Raw genomic sequence first — 20072 nt, forward strand, 5'->3', positions numbered from 1 at the left:
CAAGCTCAATATAATCGCATTGGTTATTCTTTTATTTGATTATTCCAAAACGCCGAACAATTATTCACAAAAATCAGCTGCTGATTAATTAGCTTTTTCTTGTTTTGGCTCTAAAAATGATGTAAATAAAACAATTACAATTACAAAATACTACTACTTTCTAACACTACAAGTATTCACATAAGAATAATAAGAAAACGCATTGATTATTACATTTACATTGCAAGCAAAAGTCTAGGAGAAAAACTGCAGAGCAAAGTGCTATAAAAAAAAGTGTTTCTGTTTCATGAGATGCAAGTACAAGAAAGAGCAGGATTTATTTGACTTTTTATTTTTGCAAAGGAAATATGTGGAAGAGATCTGTTTTCAGCAGTTTTAAATATTGAAAGAGCTGATTAGTTTTCCTTGGTGTCTACTGATTACGGCTTAAACCGCACCCTGTAGAAACCAAACTAATTTGTGAGCCTTTGTTAGGTCAAAGGTGTGACTGCTCGGTGATTACTTAGCTGAAACTACCAACAACAACAGACCAAAACTCACACAAAGCGGCTAAATGAGCAGACTCGAGAGAAATGACAGAAACTCAGCTACCTCTGAAACTAACAAACACATTTCAATCAACCCTCACCTAGTCAGTAGATCCCCTGTCCTAGTTTGGTGCTTCCATCACTAATCAATCACGAATAATCACACGGGTGTGTTCGCGCTGAAACAGCTGATGGTGAAAATTAAAAAGGATTTCCACTGCCTGAGCCTATATTCCTGACGCGCCTGAGGAACAGTAAATGCAGCACCAGTGGCTGCAGTGCAGGGCTTGAAGTCGCAGAGGGGCGCTGCAGCTGCAGCTGCTGCTGCTGCTGCTGGTGCACCACCTGCTGCTGCTGCTGCTGTGGGGAGAAACAACCCCACTGTCGGGTTGGATCTACTTTTATCTGACTGACACAAACTGTCTGACCTCACGTGAAGGGGAAGTATCCAAAATCCCCTGTGCAATGCTTGTAATTAAACTGGTATCAAGAGAACGAATGGCTCGACTTTAGAGCAGGTGGATTCATGGTAAAGTGTGAGAAAAGTTCAATTTTGCTTGCTGGTTCATTTTACATCTGCACCTGATTAGTTAGCATATGTCTCCTCAACCTTGGACACTGTCAGTGCTGTCTTAAATTCATCTACTACTCCTACTTTATGTTAATCCATTCACCTACTCAGTGTATGATAGTCCTAACGATTACCATGTTTATCTCTCACCCTTTCCTCCACCCCTGCTGTTGCTGTCATGCACAGGAAGTTACTCTTCTGCTTTTTTTGCTCCTGTGGTTTCTGTCTGTGTTACATAGGGTGTTACACTCCCCTCTCCTTCCTCTCACACGCAACCTCTGAACTAAACTCACCAGAGAAGTTTTCGGTCAGCTAGTGAAGGGAAAGGTGAGGGCGATTATATGTGAATGTTTTCTGAGGGACCAGCTGGCTCCAGCAAGACTTATTACCTTATTCTCAAAGGTGCTTTTAGATGCAGTGACAGGTTGTCGAGAGCAGACATGAGGATCAACTACCCTTTTTCATCAGCCACCCTGTTCCCAGGACCAAGGCGGAGGCAGTAGACCAGCGGCTTGATGTTCATCTCACTGAAGACCCAAAGACTTGGATTGCTTTAGGCCTTCTTGCTCTTACCATTGGGAGTGATCCATTTTTGTCACTCTCTTTTGGAATACACTGATTTCTCAGGAGAGGGGGGTTTGTGTACAGCTTTCCTCCTGGATTACTTGTGGAGATTAGTGATGGGGAATGCGGCTGCAGGGGGCTCGGAGCAAGAACCGGCTGAGGGCCGCGAGGGCCGGAACTCAGTCGGGGCAGCTTCAGGAATGAGTGACCCCGCTCCAACTTTGCAGAAGAAGCAGCCGGCTCCCCCCAAAATACCCATGCCCCCAGAGGAGGAACTGGAGGAGCGCTTCAACGTGGTGCTGGTGAGTGACTCCACAAGAGGCAAGAAGGCACACACCCTTACTGCACATGAAAGCACAACGATTATGCCCTGGATGTGTTTTCAGTGCCAGCTAGGTTTTATAGCTGGGAGAATTAGGCAGGTGCATTCGATTCAAAGGCCAGCGTGTATCAAAGTTCTTACAAGTTGCAAGTATTGTGAACATTTACGCTTTCTGACTCATCGTTGCTGACAAAAAACATTTTTTTAACTGAATACAGATTGAATGTCATGTTGGCCTTTTTCAATTTGCAGCCTCACAATTGATGTTTTGAATATTTAAGTGTAGAGGCCAGCTTGTGAGGGGGTTTGAGAGGGCCAAACAAAACAGGTGCCTTTTATGTGCTCTAGCAAACATTCATTAAACTTGTTGTTCATACGGGGATTAATGAGTTCTCCATTAAAATAGGAGATATCACAAAATAATCAGCGAGTTGCCACGTTTACCAGAATATGTCTTTTGTGATTTGAAAATGTCAGACTAGGAACATGATCATTTTAGTCCCCTGACAGGCAGCTAGCTCCAAGAGGAAGTTGAGCAATACATTTACATGAGAGAGATTATAAGACCGGAAAACAACTGTTTCACCATTCTTTCAACAGTCTTACAACAAGTTGGAAAACATTAAATGTCGTGGTGAACACTTAAAGCGTTTGAAACATCATACAACACAGACACATGTATATCAGGGATGTAAAACCAGTTAAATATTTGATTGTTATGGTTTTCCAGTATACTCAAGCTGTGCTGGTGCAAAATAAATAAAATGTTCCCATCTTTCGTTCTTTTTTTTATAATGCCACGCAAAAGTGTGACATCATAGTTTATGGGAGGAGCAAAGTTGAATCAATGAACAACATGAACTAACCAGGTTAAATAAGTTCAAAGATTAGATTACACAATATGTGAGTGTTGAAAAGGGCCTTTACTCTTTCATTGGAATTTGTTGTAATTAAAATAAAAACAATACCTGCAGAAATATTCTTCTAAACTTGAGTGGCATATTTCAGATTGACTAAAGAGTTGAAGGTTTATTCATTGTTGGATTTGGATCAGGTAGAATAAAAGACAGTAATATATACAGTATATGATGCAGAAACACTTTTATAATAGTCTTAAAGATATACTGTACATACTGAGGCTTTAACTATTTTACAATGTCGGTGTCACCTGGACAATTTGTCAAGATGGCCTGTGCCTGTGTAGGCATTATGAAAGAATGACCTCACTTCCTCTTTAAATCAAATTCTCTCCAACTATGTAATTTCTAGAAAGATGTGAACTTTACCTTAGAACAAACTTTAAAGACCGAGTCTGTAACAAACTCTACAAGGAGGCGAGAAGTTGACTTTCTCCTTCGTGGCTGCATTGTTTTGTAAGAGTCACGCACATGTAAGTAAACAGAGGCACAAATGTCAATTTGTTTTAAAAATGTATCTGTTAAGTACAATACCACAAAACCACAAGTGAGGCCCCTCCTTTGCCCCACCAAGAATGAAGCCCCAACAACTCTACAGCAGCAAAAAACAGGCCCATTTCCGTTTTTGCTTCTCTTTTTCTCTCTCTCTCTTTTTTAAGGTGTGTAAAGGAAACTTAAAAACCCGCAGTTTGAATATGCATATTCGTACATCTAGGGTGAACGCCCAGTGTCAGATGAAGTGGGTAAGCAACAGTAACTGGTGTATTGCAGGAATGCTGTGAATTGGCAACATTTTAAAGCCAAACAAGAGTAAGAAGTAAGAACGGCAACTCTGTAGTGAAATGCTTCTACTGTTTGGCAGTAAATCGGTTACCTTTTACAAAAAAATTGCCACACAGGCTTTTGTATTTGGCTCTGGGCTATTCATTAGAATCAATAAACCATTCAATCCAAGTCATTTGAGCTGGGGAACAACCTTCAAACATGTCACTGTACAAGTCAAAGTGAAAGAGTGTGGTTTGGGCAGTTATATGTCAACTCCCTCGAAGTCTGAGTTAACCTTTGCCAAAGAGTTGGTGGAAGTCTCAAGCTCTTGATCTCTGTAAAACACTTAAATAAGAAGATCTGTGATACTATTTAGATGAAAGGCTAATCCTATCGGACTGATTCTCTTTATACTCTTTACATAGTGGCTCATCACAAATCAATGGATATGAAATCATTGGATTATAATTATTGATGCTCATTGTGCTCATCACTTCAATGTTGCAGCAGACCAGAGATAATTTTAACAACCTCATACACTAAAGTAGAAATCCCTTAAATCTGTATTTGAGGAAATGTATTTAGTTTCCACCACAGTATTTAGTTTAGTAAGTATTTTGTTCAGGTACACTGTACCCACTGACAACCAACAATACATCAGTATCAACACTGAGTCATCTGTGCTTCCGGCAGGTAGTGAACACCCTTTTGCTTTCAACTGATCTGTGGTTTCGAAGGTTTTAATATTGTTGCATAAGCAGGACAAGAAATAAAGACATGACAACATATATAAATTGTGTGATTAAGGTCAGTGCAAGTGATATGCAAATTGTTTACGGTGTGACAAATATAAAATCTGATTTATGTTTGAACAGAATCATATTTTTGTACATACATAATGTAATTCATTTGGATTCTTTCTTTTTTTTTCTTTCAGAGCTACATGAACTTGCCCCCAGACAAACTGAAGCTACTGAGTCAGTATGACAACGACAAGAAGTGGGAATTAGTCTGTGATCAGGTATCGATATATAAATATGTACTTTTTTTTTGGTAATGAGTTAGTTTCACATTCACACCTCCACATGTATGTCATCAAACTCAGCATGATTCTGGTGACAGCGCCTTTGCCGGGACAGAGTTGACGTAAAGTACATAAACACCCAGAGTGGATATGTGGTAAAGAGCGGAGTGCAGTATGAAAACCTCGCTGCACTGTTTCTGTTGTGGTGACTGATAGAGAGGTCGGCATGGCAACAGAGAGTGGTTTGTGTCAGTCGTGTTTACCCGTACAGACAGTAATAGCTTCAGATGATGCAGTAAACGTGTCTTCGGTCTATTTATCACAGGAGACTGCTAATCACAAAATTAAAAAAGAGACTTCTTTCATTTATTTTAGTGTAGGCTGCTCATTTATTTAAATGATATTAAATATATATGATAATTGTTTTGCTTTTAGTTAGAAAAGCTAAAAAAAACTCTATTGTCTGAAGGGTTTCTACAGCTCAGTGATGTTAAATACCGTTCATACTGACTAGCCTGACCCACCAGGAGCAACTTGGGGTTCAGTATCTTGCCTAATTACACTCTTCGTGAATATTTCTTTCGCAGGAGCGTTTCCAGGTAAAGAGTCCCCCGTCCACTTACCTGACCAAGATCAAGAGCTTCTACCAGGATCAAGGAGGGGTGTCTCGCAGGGTCAGCATGAAGCATCAACTTCCTTTTCATATCTGACACATCTTTTATTTTCCGCCTGTATAATAGTGCCTTGACTCTCACCGTTTTTTTTTTTTTTTTTTTTTTTGCAGAAGAAACGGATCCAAGATGCAACCCAGGTTCTTAAAAATCTGGAGATATCTCTTCGAACTAATCACATTGGGTGAGTATGTCAATATGTCCACAATATTCATATAAAGTTTGTCATCATTAGTCGCCATTAATCAGTTAAGACAAGAAAAATATATCAGAAAATGCAACAAATTGAAATTAACATTTGATTTGTAGGTAAACTTTTTTTTCTTGCTTCAAGTCAAAGCTGAATCCATGATATAATTGCCGAACATTTCTCTATCGCTGTTTCATTCCTCATACTGTTTTTTGATTTGGGTCTTTTTTAGGTGGGCTCAAGAGTTTCTCAATGAGCATAACAACGGTTTGGATGTTCTCGTGGAGTATCTGTCCCATGCACAAAGTGACGTCTCGTGAGTGCCAGCAGGATGTCAGAAAACGATGGTGTTCGTACAGTGTAGATAATTGTCCTCATGGATGTTTCCTTTGTCTCTAAACTCTGTAGGTTTGAAGTGGACAGTGTTGAAAATGGTGGCACCCTGTCAGACAGAGGAAAACCAGCAGAGCGGTCGATGGAAGATTTGACCAAGAGCTCCAGCAGCTCTCATTCACATGGGGTGAGCAGAGCAGCTCGTGCCCTGACTGTAAGGTAAGAAGCTCCAGACATGTTTTGAATGTTTTGGCTCCTCCTATTTGTGTTAATGACTTTGCTCAAAACTGTGGAAACACCTCCTATAATGCTCTCATGACCCCAACACCCACTATGACAGAAAAAACATGAGAACCTTTTGGAATTTCATGGTCTTCTGCATTAATGTGTCCTAAAATGTGATCTGATCAAGGTGGATTTACTTTTTCCTGTCGCATCACCTAACTTCTACAGAGTTTCAGCTGACGTACAGACATTCTCACCCCCCCAGTCACTGCAAGCTGGCCAGGCCCAGATGCAGCAAAGCAGGCCGAAATCATGACGTTTTCATTATGATATCCTGTGTGTTCTTTCCAAATAGGTTAATCTTAGTTTCATCAGTCCACAAAACATTTTGCTAATGCTGCTGTGCAGTGTCAATGTGCTCTCTGCAAACTTCAGGCGTGCAGCAATGTTATTTTTAGTAAGCAGCAGCTTCCTTAAAGGTGTCCTGCCATAGACACCCTGCTTGTTCAATACTTACCCACTGTAGACTTGTGAACACAGATGTTAGCCAGTTCCAATGATACTTTGAAAGCCGCTGTCCCAAAGTGTCTCCATTTGTAGATTGTTTGTCCAACTCTAGACTGGTGAATCTCTGTGACATCACTTTGCAACCCTTTCAAACTCTATATAAATCAACAATTCTTGATCATAGATGCACATTATATGTGTTGATACAAACGCATTTTATAAAAAAATAAATAAATAAATGCAGGAAACTCCAAAAGAAACTCCATGAAATTCACTTACTTTTTCTTGACACTGTAGTAGAACTTTTACCATTTCAACTTAAAAACCGAGAAACTATAATGCTGTAAAGTAGGATTCACGGCAGAGCTGCTGTTATGGATTGCACTAGATTGTGCAGGTGTAACAATGATGAGAGTGTATATGGAGTACCATCCATTATGAATACACGGTAGAGGAACTTTATTATTAAACAGCTGCACATGTAGTCAGAAAATACAATCATGCAAGGAACTGGCGGGATAGTGATAACAACTGGTGATTTAATTTTCTCACAGGCGCTGAACTGTGTCAAACTCAACCTATTCTCTTTTTCCTGCAAAAGCAAATATCCATCTTGTGATTGTGCATTTACTGTCAGATTCAGTGGCTGAATAATAATAATAATAATAATTTTACCAATATATAAGCTATTCTGGGCCTCCACTTCAAACCACTTGCACACAGCGTAGTATTTACTCATGTGTCATTCTCTTTCCACAGAATAACCACACTGGGGAGCAAGATTCATAGAAAATCTCATCCATCCAACCAGAGGGATGATGTACATGTTTGCATAATGTGCCTGCGAGCCATTATGAACTACCAGGTATAGTGCTAACACAGTGTTTTCCCCAGTGGGTTAAAAACTTAAAAAAAGACACATATTTTACACATATTGTCTTGTGAAGTAGTTTGTCTCAAATGCGTTCCTTCATCCTCAAATGGATCAGCTCTCTTAAGGGCAGCTATTTATGTGTTTCCCTTCTCTTCAGTCTGGTTTTAACCAGGTGATGACTCACCCACGCTGTGTTAACGAGATCACCCTCAGTCTCAACAGCAAGAATCCCAGGTGAGTGCATTTGTGTACGAGACACATGTGTTATCTGTCTACTTGGATCCACATCTAACCTCTGCACTGATGCGACAGGACTAAAGCCCTCGTGTTGGAGTTGCTGGCTGCAGTGTGTCTCGTCAGAGGCGGACATGACATCATTCTCTCCGCTTTTGACAACTTCAAAGAGGTAAAATAAACTTTATTAGTGATTTGGTCTGGTTGCACTTTGACTGTTGCTCAGTTAGTAACTATTGTTCCAGACTTCCTCCCTTTCATTACTCATCTTTTGACTGACACACACACCGCCCTCGTCTCATGTGCTTCACAGATATAATATTAGCACATGTATATCAGTTGTGGGTGTGCGTCTGTGCAGCTCAATACTCACATTGTGAGCACCTCAACCTGACCACAAACTTGCTATTGTAGGGGCCTATCTCTCTTAATGGGGGACTAGAAATCATTTAATTTTATAGCGGTGACTTCAGTCAACAGTGGAGTAAGGTTGGGGCTAGGTTGTGCGTGTGAATGTGTTTCTGAATGTGTTGCAAATGCAAGTGCAGCACACTAAAAATATGATTAGTGATAGATCGCCACATGCAAAAGATATAAGTTGCCATGAAGAGACTCATTTTGCATTAAAACCCTCTTTATGCCCCCATGTGGGCAACAATTAAAATGCATATTTAGGTACATTTCTATCTTTTCTCAGGTGAGCAAAGAGAGGAACCGCTTTGAGAAGTTGATGGAGTACTTCATCAACGATGACAGCAACATTGACTTCATGGTAGGTCTACAAGCAGACTCACCTACATACTTCCTACACCTACTTGCTTACTGTTTCACACATTAAGGGACTGTTAACCATCACTGCGTCTATTTCCAGGTGGCTTGCATGCAGTTCATAAATATTGTGGTCCATTCAGTGGAGAACATGAACTTCCGTGTCCATCTACAGTACGAGTTCACTCACCTTGGATTAGACAAGTATCTAGAGGTGAGTACAGTATGCATAAAAAGTCAGTATAAACAGTGGTTTAGAGATTTTTACATCATTGCTGCTCAGCCTCCAATGTGATTATGGCAATTTAAACATCTCACTTCAAATGTAATTGTGTACGGGTGTCACCCTTCCCCCCCCATCTGTCACACTCAGACAGGAGAGATGTCAGACATGTTGTGTTGAAATGTGTCCACAAAAAGAGTTTATCAGCAAAACAACATCCTAAAGAGTGGACATGGCAGTGTGTAACCTCTGCTGTGTGGCGCTTACTGAGATGACTGGGACCTTGTCAAACTGTAATCTACACATAGAAAGGAAGAACAAGCACTAGCAGTGATAACTAGTTAATCATCTGCTTCTGTGCCAAAGCTTCGCCCCCTGTCCTGCTCCTTTACTTGGAGGAGAGAGCGAGAGATGTGCAACACAGAACGTCGACTGAGTAACATGCCTCACATTTGCATATTAAATGTTGTTAGGCACACTTATTTGTGCTAATACTAATTTTGTATTTGAATATACAGTTGCAGATCAAATCTAACATTTTTAACTAGTCAAAACCTGTTGTTTGTTTGAACTGTGGTGAGCTCCTCTGTTTCTAGCTCACACAATCTCCCCCCCCCCCCCCCACTGGGTATTAAATTAAAAAAAGGAAAAACATTTTAGTGTTATGGTGAGAAAATGAACTGGTCTGGCCATTTCGCATCGTATCAGCCATATCTTTGCAGTTTTTTTTATGATGTGGGTCTTTCAGATCAACTTGAGTTGAGTATTTATTGAGCGTGTCATGCGGTGTGCGAAAATATAAATAATGGTAAATGTTCAGTTTCTGTGTCATACCATCAGCACTGAGTAGCTTTGAGGACAAATTAGTGTTTTATTTATATTATACTCTTTTAACCACATCCACATTATGGTATTCATTTAAATTTCATATTTCTGTATGATTATTATCTGGTTAATTTACACGTGTATGATTTTGATGTTTCTACGTCACAGAAAGTCTCAGACACATCAGTTGCTCTAACCATGTTTTATTGGCTACTGTACTCATTTATTTTAATTAATTAATTTTCTAATTTACTTGCTGTTGTGTTACATCGATGCATTTTCTGCAGTGTTCATGAGGCTAGGTTCATTACATTACACGTTTGCGGTGTTTATTTTTATATTTCCTCCTGGTTATTTATGAGTCAGCAGAGATGTTAGACCAAGAGTGTAGTTGGTGTGCAGGCGTGCCTTGAGATTTGTCACTCACGAAGGGCTGGTACAAAAGAAGTTGATAAAAACCTTGTTCCTACATTCTCTTTGTAGTTTCCTGTCAGGTATTTGTTGCATAGCTTTTTTAAAAACGAGATAAGGAGGTCAGAAGCTTTTGCAAAAAAGTTTTTTTGGTGACGCCCTAGTCAACTAGTTAACAACATATACTGGTCAATATATATAGTGGAACTTTACATGATTACAACTGAACCATTTTCTTTTCAGACTTTTGCTGAGCCTCAACACAGTTTTGGACACTTAAGTCTAATCCACTCATAAACATTTAAATTGCTAAGCCTTTGCACTGGTGTAAATAAGCCTATGCAGTATGATACTATGCATATATTTGCATTATTAATTTAAATCAAGTAAATATTATTGTGTATGCTAGAATTTATTCCCATGATAATTCATCATTGCACATTTTGTGTGTTAGCGTCTGAAGCAAACAGAGAGTGAGAAACTACAGGTCCAGATCCAGGCCTACCTGGATAACGTGTTAGACGTAGGAGCCCTGCTGGAGGATGCTGAGAACAGAGGAGGGGTGCTGGACCATGTGGATGAGCTGCAGCAACACAACGTAGAGGTCAGCCACAGACACAGAGAAAGATGAATCTCAGTGATCCACGAACAAGGACTTTGCTGTTGTAAAACAATATGGTTTGTTCTGTGTTGCAGCTGAACGCTCGGATTCAGGAGCTTGACAATCAGACCGCAGAGAGAATATCTGAACTTGAGACTCAGCTCATGCAGGCGACCAAGGAAACTGAACTTCTTAAAGTAAGTGCGACGTAATGACATGTGCAGTGTTTAATCACAGGAATTTAGTTTATCAAATATCAGGCCCACAGATCTGGGGCTTTTCTATTCCCATTGTTTAGTTTCGTGTCTTTACGTTTGTCTGTATTTGTTGTGGATCTTATAGGAAAGCCTGCGGGAGTCCTGCTCGCAGGTTAGTGCTCTGCAGCAGAGAGAAAGAGAGCGGGAGCTTGACAGGGAGAGGGAGAAGGACAGGGAACGTCTGAGCATCTCCACCCCTCAGACTCACTCGGAGCTGGAGCAGAAGATCCAGGAACTGCAGGACAAGGGTCTGATCCAACTGGGACGCAGCGCCTCCGGAGCTCTGGACATCCAGGTCGTTCCTGTCAAAGTGGTTGAATACGTCGAGGTTCAGGTCCCAGTCACTCAAACCAGCGCTCTGAGTGTCGCTGATTCAGCGTCCCCAGTGGTTAATGTGCCTGGTTCTGCTCCTCCACCTCCTCCACCCCCCCCCCCACTTCCTGGTGGTCCCATCCCTCCTGCCCCACCCTCTGAACCGGCAGCTTGTACTGGGATCCCACCACCTCCTCCTCCGCCACCTCCCCCACCTGGTTGTGGACCCCCAGCTCCTCCTCCTCCACCTGGCGCAGGACCCCCACCTCCTCCACCCCCACCTGGCGCTGGACCCCCACCTCCTCCACCCCCACCTGGCGCTGGACCGCCACCTCCTCCTGGCCCACCAGGAGGTGGCCCTCCACCTCCTCCTGGAGCCCCAAACCCTCAATCTGGTGAGGAGGTCGACAGAAGAAATACTCACAACAACTTACTGTTGTCAGTTTGAAGCAAAGGAACGATTTCTTTAATCACTGCTCTTTTTTTTCTGTTTCATCAGGGCTGAAAGGCAAGAAGCCAATTCAGACCAAGTTCAGGATGCCGTTGTTAAACTGGCAGGCCCTGAAACCAAACCAGATTACAGGCACCATCTTCAACGAGCTGGATGACGAGCAGATCTTAGGGGTAAGAACACAAACCCTTCGTTTTCTACGTGCACTGTGTGGGATGATGGAAAACTGCACTTCAATGTGAGACGTCTTCAAATGACCTTTGTGTCTGGTGTCCACATCAGGAGTTGAACATGGAAAACTTTGAGGAACAGTTCAAAACCAGGGCCCAGGGTAATCCAACAGATCTGTCCAATATAAAGAAGAAGGCGGTCCAGAAGGCCCCCAGCAAAACGTCCTTGATTGACGCCAACAAGGCCAAGAATCTGGCGATCACTCTTCGGAAGGGAGGAATGAACCCATCTATCATCTGCACTGCCATAGAGACGTATGCGCTTCTGTTGCATCCTTGACATTTTTGAACAATCCCCCTTTTAAAAAGACTCCCCACCGCTCTCTTCTGTGTCCTAACTTAAGTGTCTCTACTATTTCGTGCAGGTATGACCAGCAGGCTTTGTCCCTAGACTTCCTTGAATTGCTGGAACACTTTATACCATCAGATTTTGAGATGAAGCTGCTGCTAAATTATGAGAAAGATGGCCGACCCCTCGAGGAACTGACCGACGAGGACCGATTCATACTACGCTTTGGGAAGATTCCTCGTCTCAGCCAGCGAATAAACACCCTCACCTTCATGGGCAACTTCCCAGAGACTGTCAAACGCCTGCAGCCGGTCAGTTTGCGATGTGCATTGCAACTCAAATTGGAACAGACTGTGATTTAACCAGATGTATTTATTGTGTTTTTGTTTCTTCAACAGCAATTAAACTCTATTATTGCTGCGTCCATGTCCATTAAGTCTTCAACCAAGCTGAAAAAGATCTTAGAAGTAAGTACAAGAAAATGACACACTGTCGCAGCTTCTAAATATGGGATTTTGCATAATGTGTCTCATGTCCCCCCCTCAGATTGTTCTTGCCTTCGGTAACTACATGAACAGTAGTAAGAGAGGTGCAGCATATGGTTTCCGGCTGCAGAGTCTGGACCTTGTGAGTAGCCATTATTTAGTACTTTTTCTCTTTCATTTTAAAAACCTTCACTGTCAAATCAACTAAGTTAATATGTTGGATTTTTAGCTGTTGGAGACCAAGTCCACTGACCGCTCACAGACGCTACTTCACTTCATCACCAGCATCATCCAGGAGAAATACTCTGATTTGGCCAATTTCCACACTGATCTGCACTTTGTGGACAAGGCGGCTCTTGGTACGCGCACACACACATTCAGGCTGTCTGTTTATGGCGCTTGCTATTTAAATGAAGGATATTACTAAACTAATTTCTCTCTCTTTACCAGTATCCCTGGACAGCATTCTTCAGGATATCCGCGCATTAGAACGGGGAATGGAGATGACCAAAAAGGAGTTCCTGGTGCAGGATGACTGCCCCGTGTTGAAGGAGTTCATCAAAACAAACAGCGAGCAGCTTGAATCGTTGATCAAAGACAGCAAGACAGCACAGGTTAGCGGGCAGAACACTTAAGACACACACACACACTGCAGAGCATCTTATCACATGTTTAAACACATACATTTGCTGTGTCTGTCTTCCCTCAGGAGGCTTATGCCTCGGCAGTGGAGTACTTTGGAGAGAACCCCAAAACCACGCAGCCTGCCATGTTTTTCCCAATGTTTGGACGTTTCATAAAAGCCTATAAGGTGAGGACGAGTCACTGCTTCCTGATAGCCATCTATTATAGTTACTGCATTGAATTGTAATAATTTTGCCTCTGATGAAACACAGACTGCACAGCAAGATATTGAGCAGAAAAAGAAACAGGAGAGTGAGAGAATGGAAGAAAAACAGTCGCCATCTCCGAACAAGCCTGGGGCACAAAAGGTAAGAGATGAAAGGTGTAAAGAACTGATCTATCAGAAGGGACAGTTTATGAAGCACATAAAGCATTGATGAGTATACTGAGGGCTGCACATACTAAACTGACTTTCATTTCTAGGGGCCAATGATGCCTAAGATGCCCCAGATGGATCTGATAGCAGAGCTGAAAAAGAGGCAGGTGAAGCCGCAGGTACGCGAGGGAAAGGATGGAGCCCTGGAGGACATCATCACAGGTACGTTAACGTAACATTTCCTGGAGGAGTCACTCTGGAATATTTTAAGCATTTGTGAACTGCATGTTTGATGTTTCAATGCGGTTGAAATTCCACCTTCATCTCCTGTAATCCTGTCCTTGCTCTGCCTCAGATTTGAGAAACACACCATTCAGACGCACAGATGGTCGACGACCAGCACAGCGCCAGGACACTTGAGTCATTTCTGGTCCAAGATATATATATTTTTTACAAGTATAACTAGAAACACAGTCACACATACAGACACAAGAACACACTTTAACATGTCCTGTATGTACATATCACAATACATTATTAGCCATAGAACATTGTGTATTTTTACATTTGAGTGTGAATTTGCTCTGTAAATAGACCTGAGTTTAAAATATGCTGTTTTTAATCCCACAGTTCATAAATTTGATTCCAAATTGTACTAAAACAATTGAATTTTTTCCGTGGCACCCCACGGCTTTGTATGTTTTTTAAATTTCTAACGTTTCTAACTAAAACAAATCATGACTTACTATTTTAAAATAAACATATTTTAATTATATCATTGTTACTGTATTTTGTTGTAATATCTGATGTGGCACATAACAAAATGCCATTTGTTTCCAGCTATATATGAAAGATCAGACGCCACAACTGTACAAGAGAGCTGCACTTTATTGGACACACATCACAGCAAATTATATACAAAAGAAGGCAGGTTCAACTGCCTACTGTCTTCTCACAGGAAAAACACACACATTTCTCACAGAATATCATGGCATCCACACTGATAAATTAGTATCTCCAGTATCAGTAGGCTTTTTAAATTTATATATTGTTCTATTATAGATGTATTCTCAGTAATGTTTTTGTTTTTATATCACACTAGTCTACAAATGGGAGAATCACTCTGTGGAAAGAATTCACCATCCCTGTTTGGGTGCGTTCAAGCTCTCCGAATCCTATGCCTGTGTCATCTTCCTCATCGTCACATAACATCACAGTAAAACTGAACATGCCTGTATCACAGATCCCAAAACAATGAGTCATTCTCCCTGATCGTAAACCTCTCAACATAGAACTGCTTTTTCTCTTTCTTTCTCATTTTTTGAGAAAACACGTAAACAACTTTTTTTTTTTCTTTACTTCACCGTGCGATTGCTTGAGACTATACATGCATTGTTTTGTATATACCTTTTGAACCGATCATCATAGTTTATTAATAAAACATCTTCTTTTGGACATAACAATTTGTAGAACTCGCTAGGAATGACTGTCTATATACAAGTCAATTTAGATTTTCTACTTTAGATGCCAAGATTTTTGAACATCCACACATTCATGTAAAAATCTCATATACATACTATAGAATGTAGGTTCATTATAAAAAAAGATACAATGGCAAAGGAAGAGATAAAACTTTAAAGTCATACAACTTCACGTATTTCTCTTATTGACCCATCTTGGTGGTTTTAACAACTCTTGTGGTTTAGCTTAGCTGCTACTTAAAGTCACTCAGTGCAACAACCGACGCAGAAGAAGCAACAAAATGTAATTCCACCGAGCATCCACATTGCTACCATTCCTGTTCACATGCAAACATGACACAGAGGAAAATTAAAGCCGTCTAACCTCTGTCAAAGCATCAAGCCTTTACATGAAGCCGTCTGCACCCATTTACTGACCTTTCACTGTAGTTACAACAACATCTGTGTTTCTGCCCATCTGCAACATCACCATTTCCAGCTGATTCACAAATACAGGATGGGGAAAGACCAAAAAAACTGACCAGAGGTCCACAAACTAACCCCCCAAAACAAGAAACTAACAAAAAAAAAATAATAATAAAAGTAGTAGTAGCAAAATAAGCCCCTAAGCACAGGCACAGGTCCAGCCTCCTCTTACACCCGAAAGTGACCCTTCACACAAGGAGGCAAAGGTGCAGAAAAGCTGGACGAGCGTTTTTAGGGACAAGCTTTTCTTAAATGAAAATTATATCAACTCAGTGTTCATAAAGAAAATCCTAGAATTCAAAAATGAACTTCAGTGTATATTACAGAGGCTAACTGTTATCTATACAGAGTTTTAAACAAATATAAAAATGTTCTGCGTATGAATAAATAATCTCAGTGTGAAATGTAATATCTCTCTCAATGAATTAAAAAAGAAAAATCTGTACAAAATGGTCACTAATATATAAAAACGGAAAAGATGACATTTTACAGTATAGAATTGAATCTAGGCCTATATATATATCACACTTTTCTTCACAATTATAATGTCATACACAAACATCTCACTTATATTATTTGATATATTTATATATGTATATTTCTTCGTATGTTTGATTTCAAGTTTGCATGGGTCATGTGCTGTGAGTGTCTCTCTCACGTGCCCTCTAAGCCTTCAGCCATGTTGAAATCACAGCCCACTAACACTTGTCTTGGAAGAAAAATAAATAAATAAATAAAAAAAAAGAAGTAATTCCAGAGAGGAGTGTCACGCAAGTCACGGAAAGGTTTCATCTCTGACTTTACTTGAGGAAAGCAGCCAAGCATGAATACCTCCTCCCTAACGCTCGCCATATGCAAATGCAGCAAATTGAACTCAGGGGGTTATGGAATTGAGTGTGGAACAGCATGAGTAAGTGAATTCCTTTCATTTGACTTCACTCGGTATGAAACCCAGGGCTTGAACCTGCCTGGCGCAGCTACAGAGCACCCAGTGGTGAGGCTTAATTCGCTGTGCTGTGAACTTGCAGTTTTGCACATTGTCAGAGCTGGGGGAGCGTTTAGTCAAATGCCACCGCTGCTCCCTGACATCCTGTCCATCGAGTGCCGTTTTAATTTTTTTTCCACCCATGCTCAAAAAGGGAACAAGCCAATTTCGGCAGCTTCTTCTTTGGGTAAAAGTGTTATTCTGTCAGTGCTGCTGATCTAATACTGTAATATGAGACCAACTGGGGGTTTCTGGCGAGAACAAAGTCTTAGAGGCACTGGGAAACGACATGGTTACAGGTCCTTGCAGACAAACAGGAGGCAGGAGTTTCTCAAAGGCAAAGAGGACTCCATTGCTAGAAATGCAAGAATGCTAATTACATATTACACACACTGTTTACAATTGAAGCCCATCAAACTTTGCCCTAGCATCACCGCAGGTGAACGGCTTTGTCTTAATTTCCAACACCAAAGACAAAGCAAAGTGAATAGGGGCAGGAGAAAGAGAAGGCGCTTAGCAGCTCTGTGACTGTCAGTCAGTCTTTTATATCATAAGCACTCTCAAAGGAGACAGGGCAAGAAAAAGGCTTAGAAATGTTATTAAAGTAGCCTTCAAACACATGTCCCCGAACTAATCCCAGCATCTCCACAAGTTGTCTACTCTTTCACAAGAGCCCCTTTGCGCATTTTAAGCTCAATGCCATAAAAAATCGATATAAATCGAACTAAATCACCATCTGTGTTTGTCCGTTCACCCCCCCAGTGGACAGAGTTGCAGAATTGTTTGGTTCTTTGTGCATGGTTTACTTTTAAGTATTCACTGACAGGCCTTTGGCATGCTTTAAATAATGATAACCTCTATTAGTGTCAGTGAGGCCCAACATTCAGAAATCTTGAATGTTTCAACGCACAGATGATAAAACCAAATTGCCAAAACCTGCGTCAACATTGGTGATCTAATATACTGTGTTTTAAAAATGTGCAGGGATGTGTTTTTGTTTCCTTCAGGAAAAATTTGTAGTTTTGTGCTTGTCATAGTTAATCAAATTCCCAAAGTCAAAATGAGCATTAAATGTCGTGTGCTTTGTAGTTCTACACTCTCCTGTCAGGCCGTTCAAGGGTCACGTTAGATCTGAAGTCTCCAAACATGAGCTGATTAACATTCTTCATCTTTCACTTCTTGAACCAGTGCTAAAGTGTGATCAATTAACTACAGTGAAAGATAAAGTGTTCTTGTTCAAAGAAGATGCTGTTTTACTACAAGGACTGCAAATAGCTGGAAACTTTGGGAGTTGTTTCTACGCAGATTAAACTTTGAAGCTCAGAAGAAACAAGTGTCGCATAGGAAAATACTTGATCTATCAGCCTGTAGATCAGTTTCCTTAAAGGGTGAAATTATGCTCTGGTCAATGTGTGCATATTTTACCAGAGTGCTCTTTATCAGTGGTGCAACAGAAGTGACTTAAAAGAAACCATCAAACAAAAAAAAAAACAAAAAAAGTAGAAGAGTCTGTGCTTCTGCAAACAGCTTGGCTTTACAGATTGGGTGTATTAATCATCGCTGTGTGTGCTTGAGTCTTTGGGATGGTTTGTGATGTCAGGTGCTAAAATGCCAGAGCAACCTGTAAGATGCTACTGTGGAAACATCCTGATTGTCACAAATAACTAGTCTGTACACATATACAGAAATTCAACATTTGTATATAATACATGATTTGCAATTTTTTCCCTTCTGTTTGTTCAATTGTGCCTCTTTATTGTATTTAAATAGCAATGTGCTGTTATGGGATGGTTCCCTTTAAATAGGGTTTTGTAAATATAATAGAATTTATTATATCTATATATATATATATTTTTTTTTTCTCTTCAAATTAAATTTTTAAGACAGTTAATTCCAAATCTTTGAAGGGAATTGGTGCATTTGGATATCTTAACAATGTGACATTGAAACAGACACACAGTGGAATGTACACGCTATGGACGACTATGTAAACCCTTCACACAGTGTGTACAAACAGAGGGAAAATATAGCACCAGTTCAGAGTTTAAAAACATGATGCACGATAAAGCCACAAATGCCCTTATGACACGGAACAGCTTTAAACCACAATCATCACTGTGTTCTACATGTTTTTCTTTTTTCTGAGCAGGCTCACATTCTGCCAGGTGATGCAGGTAAGTAAGAGAAATATTAACCTGAACGCACACGACTACTGGACTCACTTCGTGGTTATTGCGCCTCTATTTTCTATGATAAAAGTCACAGTCTAAATATTATATCTACTCCACAAACAACCCATTGAGTGAGGGTATATATGAGACTGGTGCTGTCATGAAATCCACCCAGACCACATCAGCTTATAGCAGGCAGCTGGTAGGAGGGAAGGCCCGTGTGTGCACTCTACTTCTGGGAAACTGGCACTATTTCTGTGTGGGAGAGCTGCAGAGAAACTTGGAAACCAGATCAGAGTAGGAAAATAATCCAGGGAGAACACTGCAACTTTACAGTATGCTACTTCTTGCCATGGAAATACGAAGACTCTGCATAATGAAGTGAGGCCAAAAAAAAAGTAAAAAATACTCATGTCACCATCTTCCTCCTCTTTGTCATCGAGAGCTGCTCGGGTTAAGTTCCTTATTCACAGACTCACTGCCACCCTCTTTGCAGCCGTTGAGGACGGGGCGGGCAAGACTTTGACTGCTGCACTTCAGAACAGCAGAGGAGAGGAAAAGGGAACTAGAAGAGGTGGGAGAGTGGGGAGACAGGGATTGAGCAGGGGTGGTGGCTAAGCAGGAGGAAGAGGAGGTGGAGGTAGCAGTGGGAGTAGAAGAGGAGGACTGGCAGCTGGGCAGAGGCAGGGAGGAGGCGCGCTGCTGATGTAGAAGTCGGTGATGTCGGAGGGTGGAGGAGAGGAGCAGGGCCTCAGCGCTTAAGTTGGAGGTGGACAGACTCGCCAAGAGGGCCTTTGCTTGGCTAGACGAAGCTGTCAAGGAGGCTACTGCCCCCTCCTGGGAGTACTTCCTCAAGCCAGGGGCGAACGCTGCTGCAGGAGACGTCACTCGGCCTGAGAAAATGCCCGTTTTGATACCAGAGAGGTATGGCTCAATACTGCCACCGGTGCCGTTAGTCCCCAAGGCCTTCAGGTAAAGCAGGGATGTAGAACACAGGAGGGGGGGAGGGAGGAACATAAAGATATGAGGTTTTCAGGGATCAGTGGGAAACCATGAATAATTGAAGCCTTAAGATTGGTTGTGGCTGTGTACTGCCCCATGCAGCACCTTCCCATAACACTGCAGTCAAACTTGCTTGTGCATGCTTGCACACACACACACACACACACACACACACACACACACACACACACACACACATACAGGGGTCCAGTGTAGATTTTTTTGGGGGGGAAATTACTAGAAATGTGGAAGTAGCTGATAAAGTAAAAAAGAGGGCAGATGGATGCATGTGGTTCTGTAGTCAGGTGAACATGAGGAGAAAGAAGCTGAAGAGGCTGGACAGAGATGACAGGCTGCTCACTGCTGCGTGTTCACAGGTAGGGTTGGTTGGG

At 41.3% G+C, this 20072-nt stretch overlaps 2 protein-coding genes across 3 annotated transcripts in view; one reads left to right on the forward strand and one right to left on the reverse strand.

Moving 5' to 3' along the window:
- The first annotated feature begins 1778 nt into the window (after window positions 1-1778).
- fmnl1a (formin-like 1a) lies at window positions 1779-14349 on the forward strand. Its single transcript, XM_026365086.1, has 25 exons — window positions 1779-1964; window positions 4604-4687; window positions 5278-5364; window positions 5475-5545; window positions 5784-5867; window positions 5960-6103; window positions 7376-7481; window positions 7648-7724; window positions 7803-7896; window positions 8422-8496; window positions 8596-8706; window positions 10406-10555; window positions 10648-10749; window positions 10895-11516; window positions 11621-11745; window positions 11855-12057; window positions 12168-12402; window positions 12490-12558; window positions 12638-12718; window positions 12806-12935; window positions 13027-13190; window positions 13286-13387; window positions 13473-13568; window positions 13684-13798; window positions 13932-14349. Exons 1-25 carry the CDS (start codon window positions 1779-1781, stop codon window positions 13994-13996), a joined length of 3378 nt encoding a protein of 1125 aa, XP_026220871.1. The 3' UTR covers window positions 13997-14349.
- A 70-nt stretch (window positions 14350-14419) lies between these two features.
- The window catches only part of si:ch211-278a6.1 (SRC kinase signaling inhibitor 1), a 37689-nt gene continuing 32036 nt past the window's right edge, over window positions 14420-20072 (reverse strand). For both annotated transcript variants that reach the window (XM_026364944.1, XM_026364859.1), the window contains one exon: window positions 14420-20043. In XM_026364944.1, coding sequence (XP_026220729.1) covers window positions 20038-20043 — 6 coding nt within the window. In that variant the 3' untranslated portion in view covers window positions 14420-20037. The remainder of the gene's footprint in view (window positions 20044-20072) is intronic.

This window comes from Anabas testudineus, chromosome 8, assembly GCF_900324465.2.
Source record: "Anabas testudineus chromosome 8, fAnaTes1.2, whole genome shotgun sequence".
Classification (NCBI taxonomy): domain Eukaryota; kingdom Metazoa; phylum Chordata; class Actinopteri; order Anabantiformes; family Anabantidae; genus Anabas; species Anabas testudineus.

Bases quoted from the DNA above. Each gene is read 5' to 3' on its own strand.
- fmnl1a (XM_026365086.1), top strand. From the start codon at position 1,779: ATGGGGAATGCGGCTGCAGGGGGCTCGGAGCAAGAACCGGCTGAGGGC. The intron at 6,104-7,375 runs GTAAGAAGCTCC...CTCTTTCCACAG, and splicing joins GCTCGTGCCCTGACTGTAAG to AATAACCACACTGGGGAGCA. The intron at 10,556-10,647 runs GTCAGCCACAGA...TCTGTGTTGCAG, and splicing joins TGCAGCAACACAACGTAGAG to CTGAACGCTCGGATTCAGGA.